This window comes from Cornus florida, unplaced genomic scaffold (assembly GCF_030987335.1).
Source record: "Cornus florida cultivar Cherokee Brave unplaced genomic scaffold, ASM3098733v1 CherokeeBrave_3.0.0_Hap2_Chr02, whole genome shotgun sequence".
In the NCBI taxonomy this organism is placed as follows: domain Eukaryota; kingdom Viridiplantae; phylum Streptophyta; class Magnoliopsida; order Cornales; family Cornaceae; genus Cornus; species Cornus florida.
Window position 1 is genome coordinate 5708626 of NW_026775572.1, and position 19916 is coordinate 5728541.

A 19916-nucleotide genomic window follows, 5' to 3' on the forward strand; every position below is an offset into this window, starting at 1 on the left:
AAAAATTATTTCTTAAATTCGTTTTGCTTGGGTTAAGTAAAAAGACAAGAAAAGAATTTTGATATAAATAAATTTTAGAAAATCTAATTATAAATAAATACTTAATAAGAATTTTCATAATTTTGTAGTCAGAATTCTAAAGTATAATGAAAAATATTAAAATATTATTTAATAATAGAACATACATTTATATTGTAATTTTGTATTACATTACTCTACAATTGTGTAAGTAGTCTTGTAAATATGTTATCTAGATTTTTTTTTTTTAATTTAAAATATTATAAAACAAATTATTAGAGTTCTACTAATCAAACTTTTGTGAAAATTCATAAGGTTTTGCTTTGTGTCTTTAAAGTGTCTATAAAATTAGTATAGGATATCTTATAACAATATCAGTTAAGATTGGTCACACCTAACAGACTAACAATCTCCCTAAAATATTGTTGGCATCTCTTCGAATATCCCTAAAAAAATAAATTATTCTAAAACCAAAGTCTAGAGTTTTCCCAAAAAATTCATATAGTTAATGTTAAGGCTTGGCGTGCATAAATAGAAGTGGAGTTTGAATGTTTGTCATTGCCTTGCATCACTTATAATTATTCAAAGTATAAAATTAATTTTACCATTGTCCCAAGTAAGATAGTTCAGGACAATCCCTGCAATATTGTCTATATCTATTCAAATATCTCAATAAATAAATAATAGTAATAATCATACTATAGTCCCTTTCGCTTGTCAATTCTTTTCACACGTCTAAGGTCGTATTACAGTATTTCCAATATCGTTTATCGATATTCTTCACACGTCGAAACCTCAAAAAACTCGACAGTCAAATAACACAACACGTCACATATGCATGGAGCAATTCTAACATTGCATTGCTATAAAATGGTTCGTAATTCCAGTAACATGATCATTCTTTTTTAATCTCATTTATTCTCTTATTTACAATTTTATATTAAAGTAATAAAATGTCTCTTTTTTTAACCTCAGTAATTCTCTTATTTACAATTTTATAAGTAATAAGATGTCAAGGTTTAAATGCTATCTGTATTTTGCGAGTAATTACATATATTCAAAGTTTACAAATTATATTAAGAGTTCTTGTACAAATAAAAAATAAAAATAAAAATCAAACTTACATTCAATGACAAGTGATTTAAAAAATAAAAAAGAACCCAAATAAACGGACAGGTATTCTCACAGTGAAGATACCACTTTGACAGTCTGAGAGCACTATAAAACGCCCTCGTTTTTTTTTTCAAGGATGCTAACTTAAAGTTGCAAAACCCAAATTATACATTCAGCAGGATTTTGATTATAAGCTAAAATAAAATTTGTTTTCCGTCAAGTCCTTCAAACACTAATCAAAATTTGCTCACGTTATAAAAATTTATTTCTTAAAACCCATTTTCCTCATTTTGACAGGGTTAAGTAGTTAGCTCTGCATTCTTTTTTTCTTTTTCTTTTTTTAAATATATAGAATTTTGAAATAAATAAACACTTAGAAAATCTAATTATAAATAAATATTTAATAATGAATTTTCCTAATTTTGTAAGCAAAATTTTAAAGTATCAAGAAAAACATTAAAACATACATTTTATATTCAGTATCAGTACTACAACTGTTTACATTATTCTACAACTATTTATCATTGAATTGTGTTAATAAAATCACTAAAAAGTATAAAATTAATTCTACAATAGTTCCAAGTATAAAAGTAGTGATGGAATAATTTCCGTATTTGTTAGGGGTGGCAATTCGTATTCACGGATCGTACTCGTGTCGTGTTAATCTAAAGGTTTTCTACTAAATAGGTCAAGCCGAACACGATCCGTTTAATAATCGTGTCAAGAACTCTCAACACAAACACGACCTGCTTATTAAACGGATGACACAACACATGTAACCTGCTTAAGAAATGGTTCGTGTAACACACAACACAACCCGATTAATTTAAAGACCTGTTAACTTAAATGGTCTTTTAACCCGTTTAATGATCTATTTATTCAATCAAACAATAATTACTAAAAATAAATAAAAGCCTTAGAATCCAGCCAAATTACTAACTAGTCCCGTCCATACGATAATAAATTAAAAGACAAAAATTTAGAGAGTTATTACAAAGCTCAAATATTCAAAAGAAAAAGAATAACATCATCCTCCCCAATAGCCAAGTACAATGCAAAGGAACTAGAAAAAAAAAAAAAAAAAAAAAATCATCATCTTCGTCTTCTTGATGTGTCAGCTCATCACTTATCTTAAAAGTCTCTTGGATGGCATCATTCTGTTGCATGCAAAAAGAAGCCAAAAGAAACTAAAGCAGCAGCAACTTGAGATAGGAAGACCAACTTTTTGATGAAAATACCTGCAAGGCAGCATGAATAAGGAAAATAATTAAAATATGATTTTTCCACCAAACAACAACAACGACATGAAAACTTATTCAAAGTTTGAATACCAAAGAACATGACTTACTAAAAACACACGAAAGAAAAAATATGAATATAATAAAACGTCAGCACAAAATCAAAATGTCACACTTGCTATAATTAATTCATTTTTACATACTTGGATGGAGTAACTAGGGATTTAACAAATATCTTATTGTACTCGACTCTAAAACCCCATTTCAAATTTATATCTAAGCATTAGCCTTGCTTTCTGTCTACCATTCACAACAATGGCAAAACAACAACTTGAATTGTAAAGTAGAAGCCAAAAGATTTTCTTTAAAACCTTTAAATTTTCAATTTCTAGCACCACCAAAAGAAGAGTATGATTACCTACTGATTTTTAATTCTTGGTCATACAAACAGTGTTGAAAGATTGGACTGAAGGAGGGTCATCATTGTTGATATTTGGTTGCACAACATTTTGAGTCAAGTCATCAACTTGAAGCTTCATTATATCTATATTAAAACGTCCAACAAAAAATTATAGTACTTCATTATTTTCAGCTGAATAAAAAAAAGAGTAACTGAAGAAATGCGACATGGCTCCATTGACTAAGATATAAGTAACTGACCTATGTCAGCGTATCCCTCTTAACACAAGAGACCATATGTCGCCTCGAGTTACCAATACCATACATTTGCATTTTTTCTTGTTGTCTTCATCCATCAAAAGTATATCAAAGTACACCCAAACTGATGATGTGAGTCTTCGTTTGCGCTTCCCAACTTGCTTGATGTCAGCATTTCGAGAATCCATCTACTTATTACAAAAAAAATAATAATAATAAAAATAAATAAATAAAATCAGACACAATAACACCTAATCAAATATAGATAATAAATAGCAAATAAAAATATGATAGTATGCAACATGTCTGTAATGGAAAGTACACTAAATACACATTATAAAAGCTTTGTTCAGCTACTGAAAAATTGTGAGAAAATAGAATGAAAATTTTGGAATCTCATTATTACCGACTTTAGAACCCTATCTAATGTTCTAATATGTACCTGAAAAAATATTAAAATAATATATACATAACTTTAGAACCATATCTAATTAAAATATATATTCAGTGAAACATGAAAAAAAAAAAAAAAAAAAAAAAAAAGGGAATCACAACAAAGAAAATGTAATAGAATAAACAAAAAAAAGTCTGAGCTAGACCTCTCCAACTGAATAAATGGATTTATAAGATAAATAAAGAGAAAATGCTGATATGGCAGGGGTGGGATCTATTTCGTGCTTTGAACCAGACCTAGGTTTTGAAGAGCAACCCATCCCTAAATCCAGAAAAACATACAGGGAATTACTTTTTTCTCCAAGTTTCACAAATCTGATTTTACGCAACAAGAAAACCAAAAAAAATAAAAATAACTAAATTAGGGTTTCTATCACATGAATCTGAAAAAACTCAAGAGGTATGAACATATGATGAGGAGGGAAGAGATATGAAGAAGAGAGGGTGAGAAATTAATTACTCCGGCGTGTCTTCTATATTTTCGGTGATCAGGAGGTTGTTTGAAGGTTGTCTTCTTCTTTCAGGCCTAGGCTGTGGGATACATATGGAGATAGATCTTTCTTCCACCATTTATAATATATGTGGCTTTGAAATGGAGACTGAAGAGGGAGATGTAAGGTTAAGGTATGGGTAAGAGTGTCTGAGAGCAATTGAAGAGGCGAACTGTGTGAATGGGAAATTGAAATCTGCAACATCTAAAAATAAATAAAAAATTGGAAAGTGCAAAGAAATTGAGAGCTGACTTATAATTAATAGGGTTAAGATAAAATGACCTAAATATCCCTATTAATTGGGTCTAAATAGGAAACGGGTTACACGGGATATTGATACAATTACGACACGTTTAGTTAAATGAGTATAAACGGGCTACATGGGTTGAGCCCCACAATCCGAACACGTCACGATTAATTAAATGGGTTAATCGTGTCAACCCGTTTACGATTCGAACCCGATTATGGTCAATCCAACCCCGTTTATCTCATGTCGTGTCGGCAAGTCGTGTCGAGTTTTGCCACCCCTAATTTGTCTGCACCTCTTCGATTATTTATAGAAAAATAGACTTAATCATCCGCATTCCTACAAACAACACATCCCGCCATGCATTTAAATATTCCAAAATTACTATAAAAATTGATGGACTCTCCACACATCAAAAAAACGGATTGGAGAACACGACACCAGCATACATGGTGCTTTTCGCCATAAAAGTTGTCATCACCATTATTGACTCCCTTGTGGTCATCGCCGTCAACTTCTCTGGTCTCGAGGCAACCTTCCTATGACGTTGCAGCAGGATTCTCTACCATCGCCTCCTTGTCTTTGCCAGAGAATTCATCGCCGCCACGGCAAAGCAATTTCAGATCAGAATTGCAGAATCGCCTCATCTTCGCCGGATCAGAATTGTAGAGACCATCTCGACAACTCAGAATTTGTCTTCACCGCCACACACCGGCGAATCCATCCCTTTCGGCGATCTACCACCGCCATCAGAGCCGTTGGTCGGTCTTCAATGGAGCACTGATTTGGTAAACGGAGGAAGAGAAAGAGAGTTATGAGTGGTTGGTCTTCTGAACTTCTGGGTCTACAATGGACATCCTCCGCTTTAGCAATACATATATATAATATATATCAGCCTCTGCTTCCCTCACCACTCACTCCCTCACCTCAATAAACTATTCTGCTTCCCTCACCACTCACTCTGTTGGCTAATGTCGGTGACCCATTTATCTGAAACTCCTCTGCTAACCCCTTTCTTTGATAATAATATGTTCGGGAAACTTTGGAGGCAAGCTTTCCGATTTCTCAGATCACTTCCATTTTGCGATGCTGAATGAATGCCTCTAAGATGCCCGGCAAACTCATTCAACTAAATTTTTTTTTACAAGGGTTCGAGGTGTCACAGTGCCTTCCAAATTCTATATATATAGAGAGAAAAGGGCATTTTTATCATTTAAGATTAGTATTAAAAATTTGAGGGTAAAAAGGTCAATTCGCATGTGTTAGAGGCCAAAAAGTAAATTAGAGTGTGAGTGAAAGTTAAAACTAAAATTTTTATCTAGCTGAAATATGACATAACCTCAAGGAGTGTCGTGTAATTTACCGTTCTGTCTATAAATTATTTGCTTTGCCTTTCAAAACCAATTTCTAGAGTTCTCCCAACCCAATTTTTAGAGTTCTCACCATTCACCAATCAGATACTTGTCAAAATCTATATGGTTCATGTTAAAATTTTGTGTCTACAAATACAAGTGGAGTTTGAATATTTGCCATTGTGATCTACAATATCACTTATAATTGAAAGTATAGAATTAATGTTAAGATGGTCACAGGTAAGATCGGTCACATCCAACAATCTCCTAAAAGTTATCCGCACCTCTTTGAACAAGATGATTGTAATCTTACTGCTTCAAATGATAACAATCTACTAAATGGTTTTTAGCACCTCTTCGATCGCACAGCACACGAAATACGAAAAAATTTAATTATATATATTGAGTAGTGTTGCTTGAAAATTTTGACCCCAAAAAAAACACTCTTTGCTATATAAAATATATATATATATATATATATATATATCAAATAAATTGCAAAAATACAAATTGATCCTAATATTTGTTGATAGTAATTTTTACAATTTGTTTTGTTTTTGTTTGGACTTTTGCTTGGATGGTTATGTAGCTCGTCTTGTTGTTTTGGGTTCTTGTGGGCCTATCTTCTCCCACCTCCATCTATTTTCTGTTATTCTATCTATAAATTATTTGCTTCGCAAATCGTTAACTTAAAGAATAGGATTAAATCTTCTGACCCAATGTAAGGTTGTTATGTTGAACCGAACAACTTGACGTCTTCAGATCGAAAAAAAAAAATTTGTGGAGAACAATTTTTTTGAATAAGACACCCACGTCAGAGAGGAAGAAATGCATGGAAAAGAATGAATTTGAGCTGTGAGTCAACCTATCAATGTAAATTTAGATTCATTTTATACTGAAAGCTGAATCAAACGTATTATCAGTATTCAATCCACATAATCTAAACATAAAATAGAGTTAATATAGATAAAATTTGATCTATCAAAGAATTACTTGGATATATCTCAACCTGAATTTATGATGGGAGTTTTCAATGAAGAACCAAATCTGACTTGTTTTCAAATTCAGATTTACATTAATTTCTTATCGCCTAAAATAAAATTTGGTTTGCCTCTTTGAAGGTTTGAGGCGCCTTTGGCCCTTTTGTTCCTTTGGGTTCCGCTCCCCTCTTGAGCGTTTTCAATAAAATCTTACTTATCAAAAAAAAAAAAAAAGGTTTGAATCCAGTCTTTTCAAACCTTAATCAAAACCTACTCGCATGATAAAAAATTATTTCTTAAACTCATTTTTTCTCCATCCTAGTTCGCCATGCATACCTTTTTATAAATAAAAAAATATATATATGATTTTTATTTTGGTATGGATTTAATGTATTCCTGCTCTTTGTTACGCTTTTTTAGCTGTAATTTGTTAATGGGTATGTAATCAATCAATGTATCTTTGATCTGTACAGTTTTCACTTTGTGATATTGGGGATTCATAGACGATGTAATCCCCTTGTAATCTATACAGTTTCTAATATAAACAATCTATACAGTTTATGTTCAAACTCACTTGATGATATATATATTTCTAAAGTAGTAATGCAGTCTCGTATACCAGATTGCAATAAATATCAACACCTAGTTCAAAATTTATAAATTTTAAGATCCAAAAGCGAAAGTGAGAAATATGGGAGGAACAGAAATGCTGACCTAGTGTCACCTGTCATATTTATGGAACGCTATTCTCCCCGATTAATAGTGTTTTTATGATAGCATCAGCCATTCCATCACCATATGGCGCTGAGCAATGTAACGTTGCTGCGTAACAGGCACAAGCAGATCTTCATCACCATGCCAAATGTGGACCGAACCTTCATTATTTGGAAATGGGTTCTTCAGTTCCATAGGATCAAATTCCCAAGTTCCATAGCCAATCATCAATTCACAATGAAGGGACTCAAATTCTCCTTGCTGTCTTACTTGTTCCTAAAGCCCAAGGAAAAAGTAATAAACTTAACCATAAAATGACCGATTATAGTCGAGCAAACTAATTTTTTTAAAAAACTAATTCAAGCACAACAAAAGAAATTAACAATTTACCGTGTGTGAATGTTAGCTAAATTTTCTTGCTAATTATTCAGGGGAAAAATATACTTGCTATTTTATACATATATATTTTGGGTAAGCTAATACAAATAGAGTTAGGTAAGACATAAGCACATCTTCTATAATTTAAACGTTCCAAACTCATCCCAACTTTAATAAGATTCAAAAGATCAATCAATTATCAAAAATTGGCGACTTAAAGTGGGTAAGAACACGATTACAAGTCACAGAACGAGTTCCATGACATAGTGAAGCCATAATTAATTCAGCAGATCATCACGAAAACAGTGAACGATCTCAGGATTCGGGATTCGAGAGCCACTTGATGTTATAAAGGTCCCATGTAACTACTGTAAGACGCAATTTCAAAAAAATAAAAAATAAAATAAATTTGGTGCAAAGGATCATTCCATCAGTTTCACAACATCAAGAAATTTCACAAGAGATATGATAGAGAACATGATATTACAAGAGGGAGGGTGAACGTTCACAAGCCAGACTTCTTTTTGTACTATAATGTTCACCTATGTTGTCTATCAAATCAAACTACATCAGCACACTCATAAGTGCATGCATTCTATCAATTTTCTACCATAATAGGAAATGATAAACTCTTCCAGCTAAAGCAATTCCATGTTTAAGGTTTCCATCCACAGCTATTTGCACCACAAGTAGGCCAGAAACATTGTACAACAACTTAAATATGCATAACATCAAACAATAGTTCTTATGATAGCCAATTTGAAGACATATGTTGAGAGTTGAGACAAAAGACAATATTAAAAACTTTAAGCAATGGAATTATCAACTTTTAAGATTTTCTTAGTAATGGGATCAGCAAACAGTTGTAACAATACAAAAAAAGATGCACTTGGTTTAAAATTTTAGCTGTTGAAGTTTACCATGGTCATAAATCTCCTAGCTGAAATTTGGAAACTTGAAATCAATATAAATTTATGCACAAATATTTCAAGTTCATAAATATTTTCAAATATTAATAGCTACCAATAATTTAAAGTAACAATCTCTAGGTCCAAACAAAATTTTATGATGCACAAGCTCTAAATGTTGCTATCTTTCGCAAAATACCAATCCATTCAGCATGAAAAATTATAAGAAATGTAAGATTTTCTGAATACATACCTCATGCACCCTTCTTGGCAAAATATTGGGGAACAGTTCTAAATCTTGGCGTGAAAGAAGTGCAGGGCTCTGAGCTATAAAACTAGAAGAAGGAAACCACTTCTGAGTGTTCCACCAGTAGGTAAGCCATGGTGTGTAGTGAGCAATGCAAAAACTGCTGGTAGTAGGCTTCTTTAGATATGTTCATACGAAAACCAGGCCACCAGTAGTTGGCAACTGGAGCTAGAAGCACTGCTCCTGCGAGCCTGTTTCCATTAAAATATCCCACTTGAGATGGTAAAAGCGATAAAGGATAAAATTTATGAAAAAGCAAAGACAGCAATCTTATCCAATAACAAAGCAGTTCACAATGTTTACACTGTTTTGAGCACACTCTCTCCTTCCAGCTCTCATACATATAACTTGCAAACTGTACCTGTGAGGTATGTACTTGAGACAGGTCCAAATCACATATCCACCCATTGAAAAGCCTGTCACATGGAATTTGGATCCTAGTCCCAACTGATCAGCAAGCTCCTATATATCCAAAGCCATACTTTTCACTGTTCGTTTTGGATTAGTCTCACTCTCTCCATAACCTGGTCTGTCAAATGACACCCTAAACCTTCAAAAACATCCTGTAGACACCAAACACTAACTCAAGCTACAGAAACTCCGAACAGACTCTTGACGAAAAAATCAAAATGTTAAACTGAAGGACAAGAAAAAAAGGGAAAAAAAGAAAGAAAGAAAGAAAGAAAAATAGAATCAATACCGGTGATAGGACCCTGGCTATTACAGGATCATGTCTACAAGAGTCAAAACCATGGACATATACAATTTTATACTTGGCTACGTCTTTTGGAACACCGTGCTCTTTGTACGCCAGATGCCTTCCATCCCTAAGTTTCATTCTTGTTGCTGTAACGGGGCCATCTGTAGATCCACATATCTTGGGTGGAGGTGGTTGGTTGCCTTATAAGCCCATGCCAGAAACCCCATAAAAAAGAGCATTGATATTTTCTTAAACATACCTGAAAGTTTGAAGTTCTAATTAATATACAGTCCATAAAGTCCGATAAGGGCAATTTTATTTTTAAATTTCGAGAACAATAGATACGATCAAACATAGGATTTTATTTTATTTTTTTCTTTTTACACACACTTTGTGCTCACACACTTTGTGCTTTTTTACACACAATCCTAAAAAGTCATTCCAAATACGTATGAATTTTTTTTATAGGTAATACACACCCACACACCCATTTTTTTCCCATTTGGGACTGGAATTGGGGTGATACCAGTCAAGCTAATATGGGTTATATTTAAATTCATTACGACAACATGGCAAGTTGCAATATGAGAGATCAGCCATACTTAAATATCACGAAGCAAACAAAAGTTTTTACGACACTACTAAAGCTAATATATATATATATATATATATATATATATATATACACAAAGTCTTATATACTCAATTGTTTAAAGTACTAAAATCTGAATAAACTCCCTGACAGAAAATTTCCGCAACTCATCCTCTGTTGCATCAACATCAGATTCAATTAATAAATTATTTTGAAATCAGAACATACTATGCTTCAAAAAATATAACAAGAACTTTCAAAAATGATATCTATTTGAAGGGATAAATAGTACAGCAGCATGAAACTCATATCAAATTACACCACCACCCAAAAACCATAAAGCAGACAAAGTCATCACTTTGCTTATAAACACTGGCATATATCATAAACCCATCAACTCATTTGTTGAGAGTGCCAAATTATAGATCAAAATCACTTCCCCAAACTGGAAAATCAAACTAGACATACAGACCGTGTTTGCAATAAAAAGATGTAGAAAAAGCCACCCGAAGGAAGTTGTAAAGCAGTGTTCTGCTTTGACTTTCTTGTGTGAGCCCTAGCTGATGCTACTGATATCTTCCTGCTCGCTGCTGCTGCCATTTTTCTTCAACACCCACCTTTTGTCAAACAAGGGAAAATTAGAAAGGTGACCAAAATTGGGGGGAAAAAAATTTGCTTTGACCACAAACTTAAAAAATAATTGTCTGACCATTTAAAACTTGATATCCTTAAGAGTCCGTCATGTTCTTGGAGAGGTGGAGGACGCGATGAAATGTGCAATTGGTATAATGCGGTGGAGGTTGGAGAGCAATAGATTGTACAATTGGGTTGTGCAATTCGTCTAAATCAGTCTAATCTTATAAAATGAAGAAGACATTGTCTATTGATTCCATCTAATATCATCATTTGTTCATCTAAACTTTTTCAATCTTTGCTATTTTCATTTGAAGGATAGAACAAGAGAATAGACATATTTCTCTTGTTGTATATCAGCATTACACTAAAGTTTAACCTTATATAATACTAGTAACATACCTTTAACCTTATAACTATCGCAACTGGAGGAGCTCGGTGGTGCGGTGGAGGTTGGAGATCTGGCGGTGGGGGTCGGCGATCTCGGAGAGGACGCGGCCGACGGAGGATAGGGCGAATTGGAGGGTGGCGAGGGAGGAGAGCTGTGGAGCTTCTCGGCCCGGGATTACTATTTTTATTTTCTTGAATTTAAGGTATTCCGAATCAATTTTTTTCAATTTTTATCCCCAAAAATATTACTTTCCTCCCTCAAACAGTAGCCACTGTTCACTATCTCCCGGGAGAGAGAGCTCAGCTGGACTTGGCTGTTTGTGTTTTTGTTTTTAGCTCTACCGTCTTCTTAACTAGGAGAGAGTAGAGAGAGAGTTTCACAAAAATTGCAGGACAGAAAGGCTTCCGATTTCGAGTCTTTTACTCAAAGTGTCACTATAGTCTTTTAAAATTTATTTGGCTTGTATAATTTTCTTTTCTTTTTTTAAATTTTCATTTTATTATTGAGATAACATGAAACTTTTGCCCTTCTCATATTTTCAATTACTCATTTACTAGTAATATTTTATAAAACTAAGAATTTTTAGAAATGAAATTAAAATCATTTCATATCATTTTTTGTTTCAAGTAGTCAATGTGTTCACTTAATTATCATAACACTCTGGAAATGAAGTAGAGTGGGGTGCTCATTCTATATTCTCATTTCCTTTCTAATGTTTGAGAAGCTTAATTAAAATTGGAGTATCTATTTTTCTGGAATGATTTTCCCACAAAAAAATTTATAAGGAGCATTCCTCTTATTGAGTTGATGAATGCTTTATTCTAATGCCACATAAAACTTGTAACCAAAAAATTGTAAAGACTGAAAGGCTCTGGTATATACTCTCTCTATATAATTCCTTGCCTACTTTTCAATCTTCTCACAGCTTCAAGAACTGAGAAACTTGCCTTGCTCTTTCAACACACAAATCAACTTATACACACTATTATTATTATTATTATTATTATTATTATTATTATTATTATTATTATTATTATCGTTTTCACCAACTACATGTTATTGCTAATTGCTACCAATTAACTTTCTTGTATATATAGAAAAATAATAAAATTGAATTCCTTCTTCAAATTGTTGGGATGTGACCACTATTTGTAATTACTTGGCTGGTTGCCACCGAAGTTGGCTGAATCTATTTATTCATGATCAGCATATAGATAGAGCAACGTTTACCAATCATAATATTTCTATAGATTCTATACTCACACACACACAGCGCACAAGCCAACATTAGGAGTAAATGTTTAAATGACTAGATTTGAGTCTTTTATGTGTAAATAAATGTAAACTGGTACAAGCATACAGGGAGTGATTGTAATGCAATTAATCTGGCAAGCTTGCTTTACAACCATGCCGTGGGACACCTCGTGCTCTCTCTCTAGTCAGATTAAGCTGATCGGCCTGAAAAAATCATTCCAAAACCAGATCAAAATAAGAAATGCCAATAAAAATAAAAAATGGGAGTGTAATTTTTAAAGGACTAGATTAAAATAAAAATAAACACCTGGTTCAAAAATTATGATACAGATAAAAATAGCTAAAGAGAGAAATGTGAGAGGAACAGAAATGCCGACCTTGTGTGGCATGTCATATCTATGGAACGCTATTCTCCCTGATTAATAGTGCTTTTATAATAGCATCTGCCATTCCATCAGCATATGGGAACATATGCCCGGCACCTGGTAGCTCATGATACTTAATCCAAGGGAGACGCTGAGCAATGTAACGTTGCAGTGTAACAGGCACAAAGAGATCTTCATCACCATGCCAGAGGTGAACTGAACCTTCGTTATTTGGAAATGGGTTCTTCAGATCCATAGGATCAAATTCCCAAGTTCCAAAGCCAATCATCAAGTCACGGTGAAGGGACTCAAATTCTCCTTGCTGTCTTACTTGTGCCTGAAGCCCACGGAAAAAGTAATTAAATATTAAACCATAAAATCACAATTATAGTACCCAAACTAACTTTTCGAAACTAATTTAAGCACAACAAAAGAAATTAACAATTTAGTGTGTACAGAATGTTTCTTGCTAATTATTCAGGGGGGGAAAGAAATTCTTGCTAATACAAATAGAGTTTTTTTGGGTAAGCTAGAACTATGATTCTATTATTTAAACATTCCAAACTCTTCCCAATTCAGTCAGATTCAAAAGCTCAATCAATTATCAAAATCTGACTACTTAAAGTGGCTAAGAACATGTTTGCAGGTCACAGATGAGTTTCATTGCGTAGTGTAGCCATAACTAATTCAGCACATCACCACCAAAACGGTGAACAATCTCGGGATTCACTTAATGTTTTTACGGACCTATACAACTATTGTAAGACGCTATTTAAAGGAAAAGAAGAAGAAGAAAATTGTTTCACAAGAAGAGATGATAGAGAACATGATTATGAAAGGGGTGGGGAAGGGGGTGAACATTCACAAGCCGGACTTCCTTTTGTACTACAATGTTCTCCTATTCTGTAAATCAAATCAAACATCATCAGCACACTCATACATAGCTCAGACAAACTTCCTAAAGAATGAACACATTGCAAACTTGGAACTACGAGAATCTCACCCCTTTTTCCATCAAACAACACATTCAGACAAACTTCCTGAAGAAAAAACACATTGCAAACTTGGAACTACAAGAATCTCATCCTTTTTCCCATCAAACAACACAGCAGTAGAAAGAACACAACCACATAGCCACCAGAATGGAACTCACAAACTGCTTCCACCGCAGAACAGAGACACCAGCAGTGATGATCCGATGTTTAGTGATTAATGATGGCAATCATTGGCACATTAAAGTGTGACTTATTAGATTTCGACCTGTATGGTGGCTTCTGACCTTTTGGCTTTTACCTTTACTCCTGGGAATTTATGGCAAGTTGCCTATATTGACTCTTGAGTTGCTTCGTAGGCGAACTAAGATACCATTACAACAATTAATCCTAGTCTCTCAAAGATTAATTCACTTACTAGTTCAGCACAAGAGCATGTTATTGCAAAATTTTGATATTAACATGAGCACTAAATTGCTACAATTATGAGAAAGAGTTTAGATTTAACCAAAATAGCAACTTGCTAAAGGAAATTACTAAAAAATAAAAATAAAACAAAAAAATTGAAAATTGCATCAAGCTACTAAATATTTAAACAAGACAATAACATAACAATAGGAGGACTCAAAATAAGTTAGAATTAAAAATATCAAGGTATATTAAAAAGATATTTAAGCAGAACACCTTTCCTTGAGAAATTGCCAATGATGAATAGGACAAAAACTTACCTTAATGTCTTGGAATGAAATATACACACATAACAATTGAATTACATGGTGGAAAAGTTAAGCCTGTCACACCTCAGACAAGTATTACCCTATAACAAAATATTCATAACATCTCCCCATATATTTCTACTGATACTAATGCTCTAAAGACTCCTTTCCCGTGTTCTAGATCAAAGAGCTTCATTGTACCAATAGTACCTGTTAAAAACTATAGTGACTTCACACGACTAAGAGCAGACATGACACCACTACAGCGAGATATGTAGGTGTTTGGGTCCTATTACACTAAAAGATATTTCACATAAAATGATGGCAATCCCAGTAGATTAGGTAAGGTGGAAACTGAGGCAGTCTTAGAGGAAAAACAGAGAGTATCAAGAGAACTCTGAGAACCTCACTGCCCTCCACTCCATGACCTAGATAGATGAGCTCCTTGAACCCTACTACCAATCCAAAGTTCCAAACAAGCATAAGATGCACCAGGTGCATGCATGACAAAGCACCTTTTTCATGGGACTGAGCAGAAAGTCAAAGATCCTATTTTTTTTTTAGAGGAAACCAACTCCTTGACCTGAGAGTGCACAGTTGAATGTCTATGACACCACACTGCAAGAGAATGTACAATGTGAACCAATCCTACATAGCCATTCCTGTGGCCAAAGAGTGCACAGCGGTGGAATAGTTCTGGTATCAAGCCTCACATGTAGAAACTCACCCTGGCCTATTTGTATGTGTCCAATGTCTAAACACCATGTGCATTTGACCGAGAAAGTGACATGAATGCAAAACATCATGGAGATACAACATGCCATGTACTCAGGAAACCAAATGCTTTATGGCAATACATCCACATTTCAACTAGAGAACAGATACACGAGTTCGGGAGCGACATGTGGATTGTTGAGTTGTGCTGCATCGACGGATGGGAAGTGCAATGTATTTTCTATCTAGAAGGCACATAGCGATGCAGGTTCAGATACCATCAGCAATGTCCACCAGAGCTTGTACCTATGCCTGTGGCCCTTCTGTTTTGCAGTGCACGTCATCTATAGGTTCCAGTTCAAGACAGTACTGTCACACTGGTGGAAACATCTAAGTATTGCTCTTCATGGAGTTTAAATCAATTTTACTTGTGTAGTGGCACGGTGGAGCACACCTGCACTTTTCTCTCCATAGCCACCTCTCTCTCCTTTCCTTCTCATCCCAGTCACAGCAACACCAATTGACGATGCAGTTGCTTGATAAAGCAATTTCCATGAGTCACTCACCTAAGTCATCTTCTTTTGATTAACCCCATCGCCACCCTTACACAGAACTGCAGTGCCAAATAAGCAGATTGTCTATTGACCTAACAAATAATCGAGAAGGTTTTAAAGCATTTTGATAGAGTCATTGAAGAAAAAAGATCACCACTAAGTGCGTTCCCCATTATTTGAGGATTTGGGCGGGAAAAACTTGCTACAGGCTAAGACTTGGCATTATTTGCACAAAGTAGATGCCCTCAACTTGAATCCGTATTCTCAGGCTTGGCAACCTAACCTTTATTACTGCACCAAGCAATTAGCCTTAACAAAGCCAAAACCAACATTTTATACAGCTAATAAAACCGTAATCCACCTCCAAGTCGCCGTTTTAGTTTTGGAAAACGTTATATCAATTTCATATACGATATTCTAGATTGCAATCTCTAGTGAAAAATAGTTTCATTCATAGGGAAGGCTTCCAATCGTGAGGAATCCCATAATCGGTGCTGAATGCTCCTATAATAAAATCCTTTACTCTGAACTCATATGAAACATAAACTAAATGGAAGCAAGCAAAAATAATAACATGAAAGATAAATACAGCTAAGTAATCTTTCTATAAATGCATGCATTCTATCAATTTGCTACCACAATAAAAAAATTATGAACTCTTCCAGCTAAAGCAATTCCATGTTTAAGGTTTCCATCCACAACTATTTGCACCGGAAGTAGGCCAGAACATTGTAGTACAACTTAAATATGTATAACATTGAACAATAGCTCCTATGATAGCCAATTTGACGACACATGTTGAGATAAAAAAAAAACAAAAGTTAAAAATTTAAGCAATGCAATTAGTATCAACTTTTAAGATTTTCTTAGTAATGGGATCAGCAAACACTTGTAACAATCCAAACAAAGATGCACTTGGTTTAAAATCTAGCCATTGAATGGAGTTTACCATGTTCAATTATCTCCTTGCTGAAATTCGGAACTTCAAATCCATTACAATTTAGAAACAAATACTTCAAGTTCATATTTTCAAATATAAATGGTTACCAATATTTTAAAGAAACACTCTCCAAGTCCAAACAAAATTTTATGATGCACAAACTCTAAATGTTGCTATCTTCTGCAAAATACCATTCCATTCAGCATGAAAAATCATACGAGAGGTAAGGTTTTCTGAATATATACCGCATACTCCTTTCTTGGAGAAAGTTTGGGGAAGAGTTCTAAATCTTGGCGTGAAAGCAGTGCAGGGTTGTGAGCTATAACACTAGAAGCAGGAAACCACTTCTGAGTGTTCCACCAATAGGTAAGCCATGGTGTGTAGTGAGCAATACGAAGTGCCCATTGGTCCTGTGGAAACTGCTGGTAATAGGCTTCTTTAGATATGTTCATAGGAAAACCAGGCCACCAGTAGTTAACAACTGGAGCTATAAGCGCTGCTCCTGCGAGCCTGTTTCCATTATAATATCCCGCTTGAGATGGATAAAAGCGATAAAGGATAAAATTTATAAAAAATCAAAGACAGCAGTAACATTTTATAAGAAAGAAGTTCACAACATTTATACTGTTTTGAGCACTCTCTCTCCTTCCATCTCTTATACATATAACTTGAAAACTGTACCTGTGAGGTATGTACTGGAGACAGGTCCAAATCACCTGTCCGCCCATTGAAAAGCCTATCACATAGAATTTGGATCCTAGTCCCAACTGATCAGCAAGATCCTCTATATCCAAAGCCAAACTCTTCACAGTTCGTTTTGGATTAGGATCACTCTCTCCATAACCAGGTCTGTCAAATGACACAATATAGACCCCTAAACCTTCAACAACATCCTGTAGAAACCAACCACTAACTCAAGCTATAAAAAAACCGAACAGACTCTTGACAAAAAAATCAAAAAGTTAAACTGAAGGACAAGACAAAAGCAAAAATGAGAAACAAAATAAAGAATCAATACCGGTGATAGGGCTACAACAGCAGCATGTCTACAAGAGTCAAAACCATGGACAAATAAAATTTTATATTTGGCTACGTCTTTTGGAACACCAAGCTCTTTGTAGGCCAGATGCCTTCCATCCCTAAGTTTTATTCTTGGAGCTGTAACAGGGGGGCCATCTGTAGATCCACATATCTTGGATGGAGATGGTTGTATTGCCTTATAAGCCCATGCCAGAAACCCCATAAGGAAGACCAATAATATTTTCTTAAAGATCCCTGAAAGTTTGAAGTTCTAATTAATATACAGTCCATAAAGTGATGGAGGTGGGGATTGGGGGCAATTTTATACTAATTTTGAAGAACAATAATTATGATCAAAGGGAAATTCCATTAGTCAATCATAAAAAAAATTCAAATACATATGAAATATATAACAAAAAAAAAAAATTATAGGTAATACACAGCCAACCACCCACTTTTGCCCATTTGGGACTTGGATTGAGGAGATATCACTCAAGCTAGTACGGATTTTATTTCAAATTTACAACAACATGACAAGTTGCAATATGAGAGGTTAGCCATACTCAAATATCACAAAGCAAACAAAAGTTTTTATTTTGCTATTAACTCTAATATATATACCTATGTTACATGGACTCAGGTACGTGTGTCGTGTATGAGTATGTATCCATGCGTCAAACGTGTCAAATCCCCAAACAGGACACATGGACACGGCTAAATTTTTATTTCATTTAATTATTTTATTTTATTTTCTAGAGTGAAGTAATGTTTTTATGTAACATTTTTTTTGATAAGTGAAGTAATGCTTTTATGTAACATAGTGTTCAATATATGCATTTAACTTATTTTAAAGTAATAGTATAATAAAATTGAATAATTGGATATGCTTTTTTAAGTACATGTCAACCAAAAGTGTCAGACCCATATCCCATACTCATGTCCGAGCAGTGTGTATCTGACACGGGTACTTCACTACTTTTAAGAGTCCATGTAACATAGATACATACAAAGCCTTAAATACACAATTGTTTAGAATACTATAAATCTAAATAAATAATCACTTGGACATAAATTGTTCACAACTCATTACATCTTGCATCAACATCAGATTCAATTAAGATATTATAAACTATGAGATCAGAAAATATAACAGAAAATATTTATGTGAAATAGATGCATTATACAACTTTCAAAAATGATATCTATGTGAAGGACATACATAGAGCAGCACAATCTCATATCAAATTCACTAAAATGAGAAAGGTTATATGAATACAATACCATCCAGAAACCATAAAGCAAACAGAATCATCACTTTGCTAATAAAAGCTGGCATATATCATAAACCCATCAACCCATTTCTTGAAAGTGCCAAATTATGCATCAAATTGACTTCCCCAAACAGGCAACTTATCCGTTTCACATCAGAATGATATCCGAAATTCTAATCCATGAGCTTTTATGCACAATTGTTTCAGAAAATTGGAGAATCTAAAAGGTACACTGATATGAACATCAATTCAGAGACTAGACAAAAAGACGTGCTTGTGCTTGTGCTTGTGCTTGTGCTTGTGCGTGTGTGTCTGTGTGTGTGTGTGTGTATATAAACATAGATCATATTACTATAAAAAGATGTAGAAAATCCACCTGAAGGAAGTTGTAAAGAATTGTTCTGCTTTGACTTTCTGGTATGAGCCCTAGCTGATGCCGCTGATATCTTCCTGTTCACTCCTGCCGCCATTTTTACACAAAACCCTGTCAAACAATACCCACTAAGCAGATGACAAAGAACTCAAAGATTAGAGAGAGAGAGAGTGAGATCTGGGGTATATAGTGGCCAGGGAGGGGGGCTTAACAGTGCAAGGCTGTTTGGGTTTACTGTTGAATATTTTTGTTTAGCTCTAAAATGGTTTGACTAGGCAGACAGGCTTAGAAAAATTGAATGACAAAAAAGGCCCCTGATTTTAAAAAATTTACTGAAAGTACCACTATATTTGGGTAATTATGTATCTTTCGGGGTTGAAAGTGCCCTGCTTATCAAAATTAAGGGGCGTTTAACTCTAAATCCCTTTAATTTTGCACATCTTTCTATCTCAATCAGTAATTAGAGTCAACTTAGTTACAATGTGAAGTGAGGTTAAAATATTTTTAAAAATATTTTAATTCTGTGACTGTGTGGTCCACGTCAA

General features: G+C 34.2%; 1 protein-coding gene and 1 pseudogene across 1 annotated transcript; both read right to left on the reverse strand.

The window, feature by feature from the left end:
• Positions 1-1978: 1978 nt before the first annotated feature.
• Positions 1979-11765, reverse strand: LOC132293294 (uncharacterized; annotated as a pseudogene).
• A 632-nt stretch (positions 11766-12397) lies between these two features.
• On the reverse strand, positions 12398-19609 carry LOC132293293 (uncharacterized). The gene is made up of 6 exons (XM_059790721.1): positions 19375-19609; positions 17726-17982; positions 17389-17600; positions 16953-17217; positions 12804-13128; positions 12398-12630 (listed from the first exon to the last, which is right to left on the reverse strand). Exons 1-5 carry the CDS (start codon positions 19466-19468, stop codon positions 12823-12825), a joined length of 1134 nt encoding a protein of 377 aa, XP_059646704.1. The 5' UTR covers positions 19469-19609; the 3' UTR covers positions 12398-12630; positions 12804-12822.
• Positions 19610-19916: the final 307 nt, after the last annotated feature.

What these genes read in the sequence shown, in the direction of transcription:
- LOC132293293 (XM_059790721.1), bottom strand. Translation starts at nt 19,468, where the DNA reads ATGGCGGCAGGAGTGAACAGGAAGATATCAGCGGCATCAGCTAGGGCT. An exon ending in CTCCAGTACATACCTCACAG is followed by an intron (nt 17,218 to 17,388) that starts GTACAGTTTTCA and finishes TAATGGAAACAG; the next exon opens with GCTCGCAGGAGCAGCGCTTA. An exon ending in CTCCAAGAAAGGAGTATGCG is followed by an intron (nt 13,129 to 16,952) that starts GTATATATTCAG and finishes CGTGGGCTTCAG; the next exon opens with GCACAAGTAAGACAGCAAGG.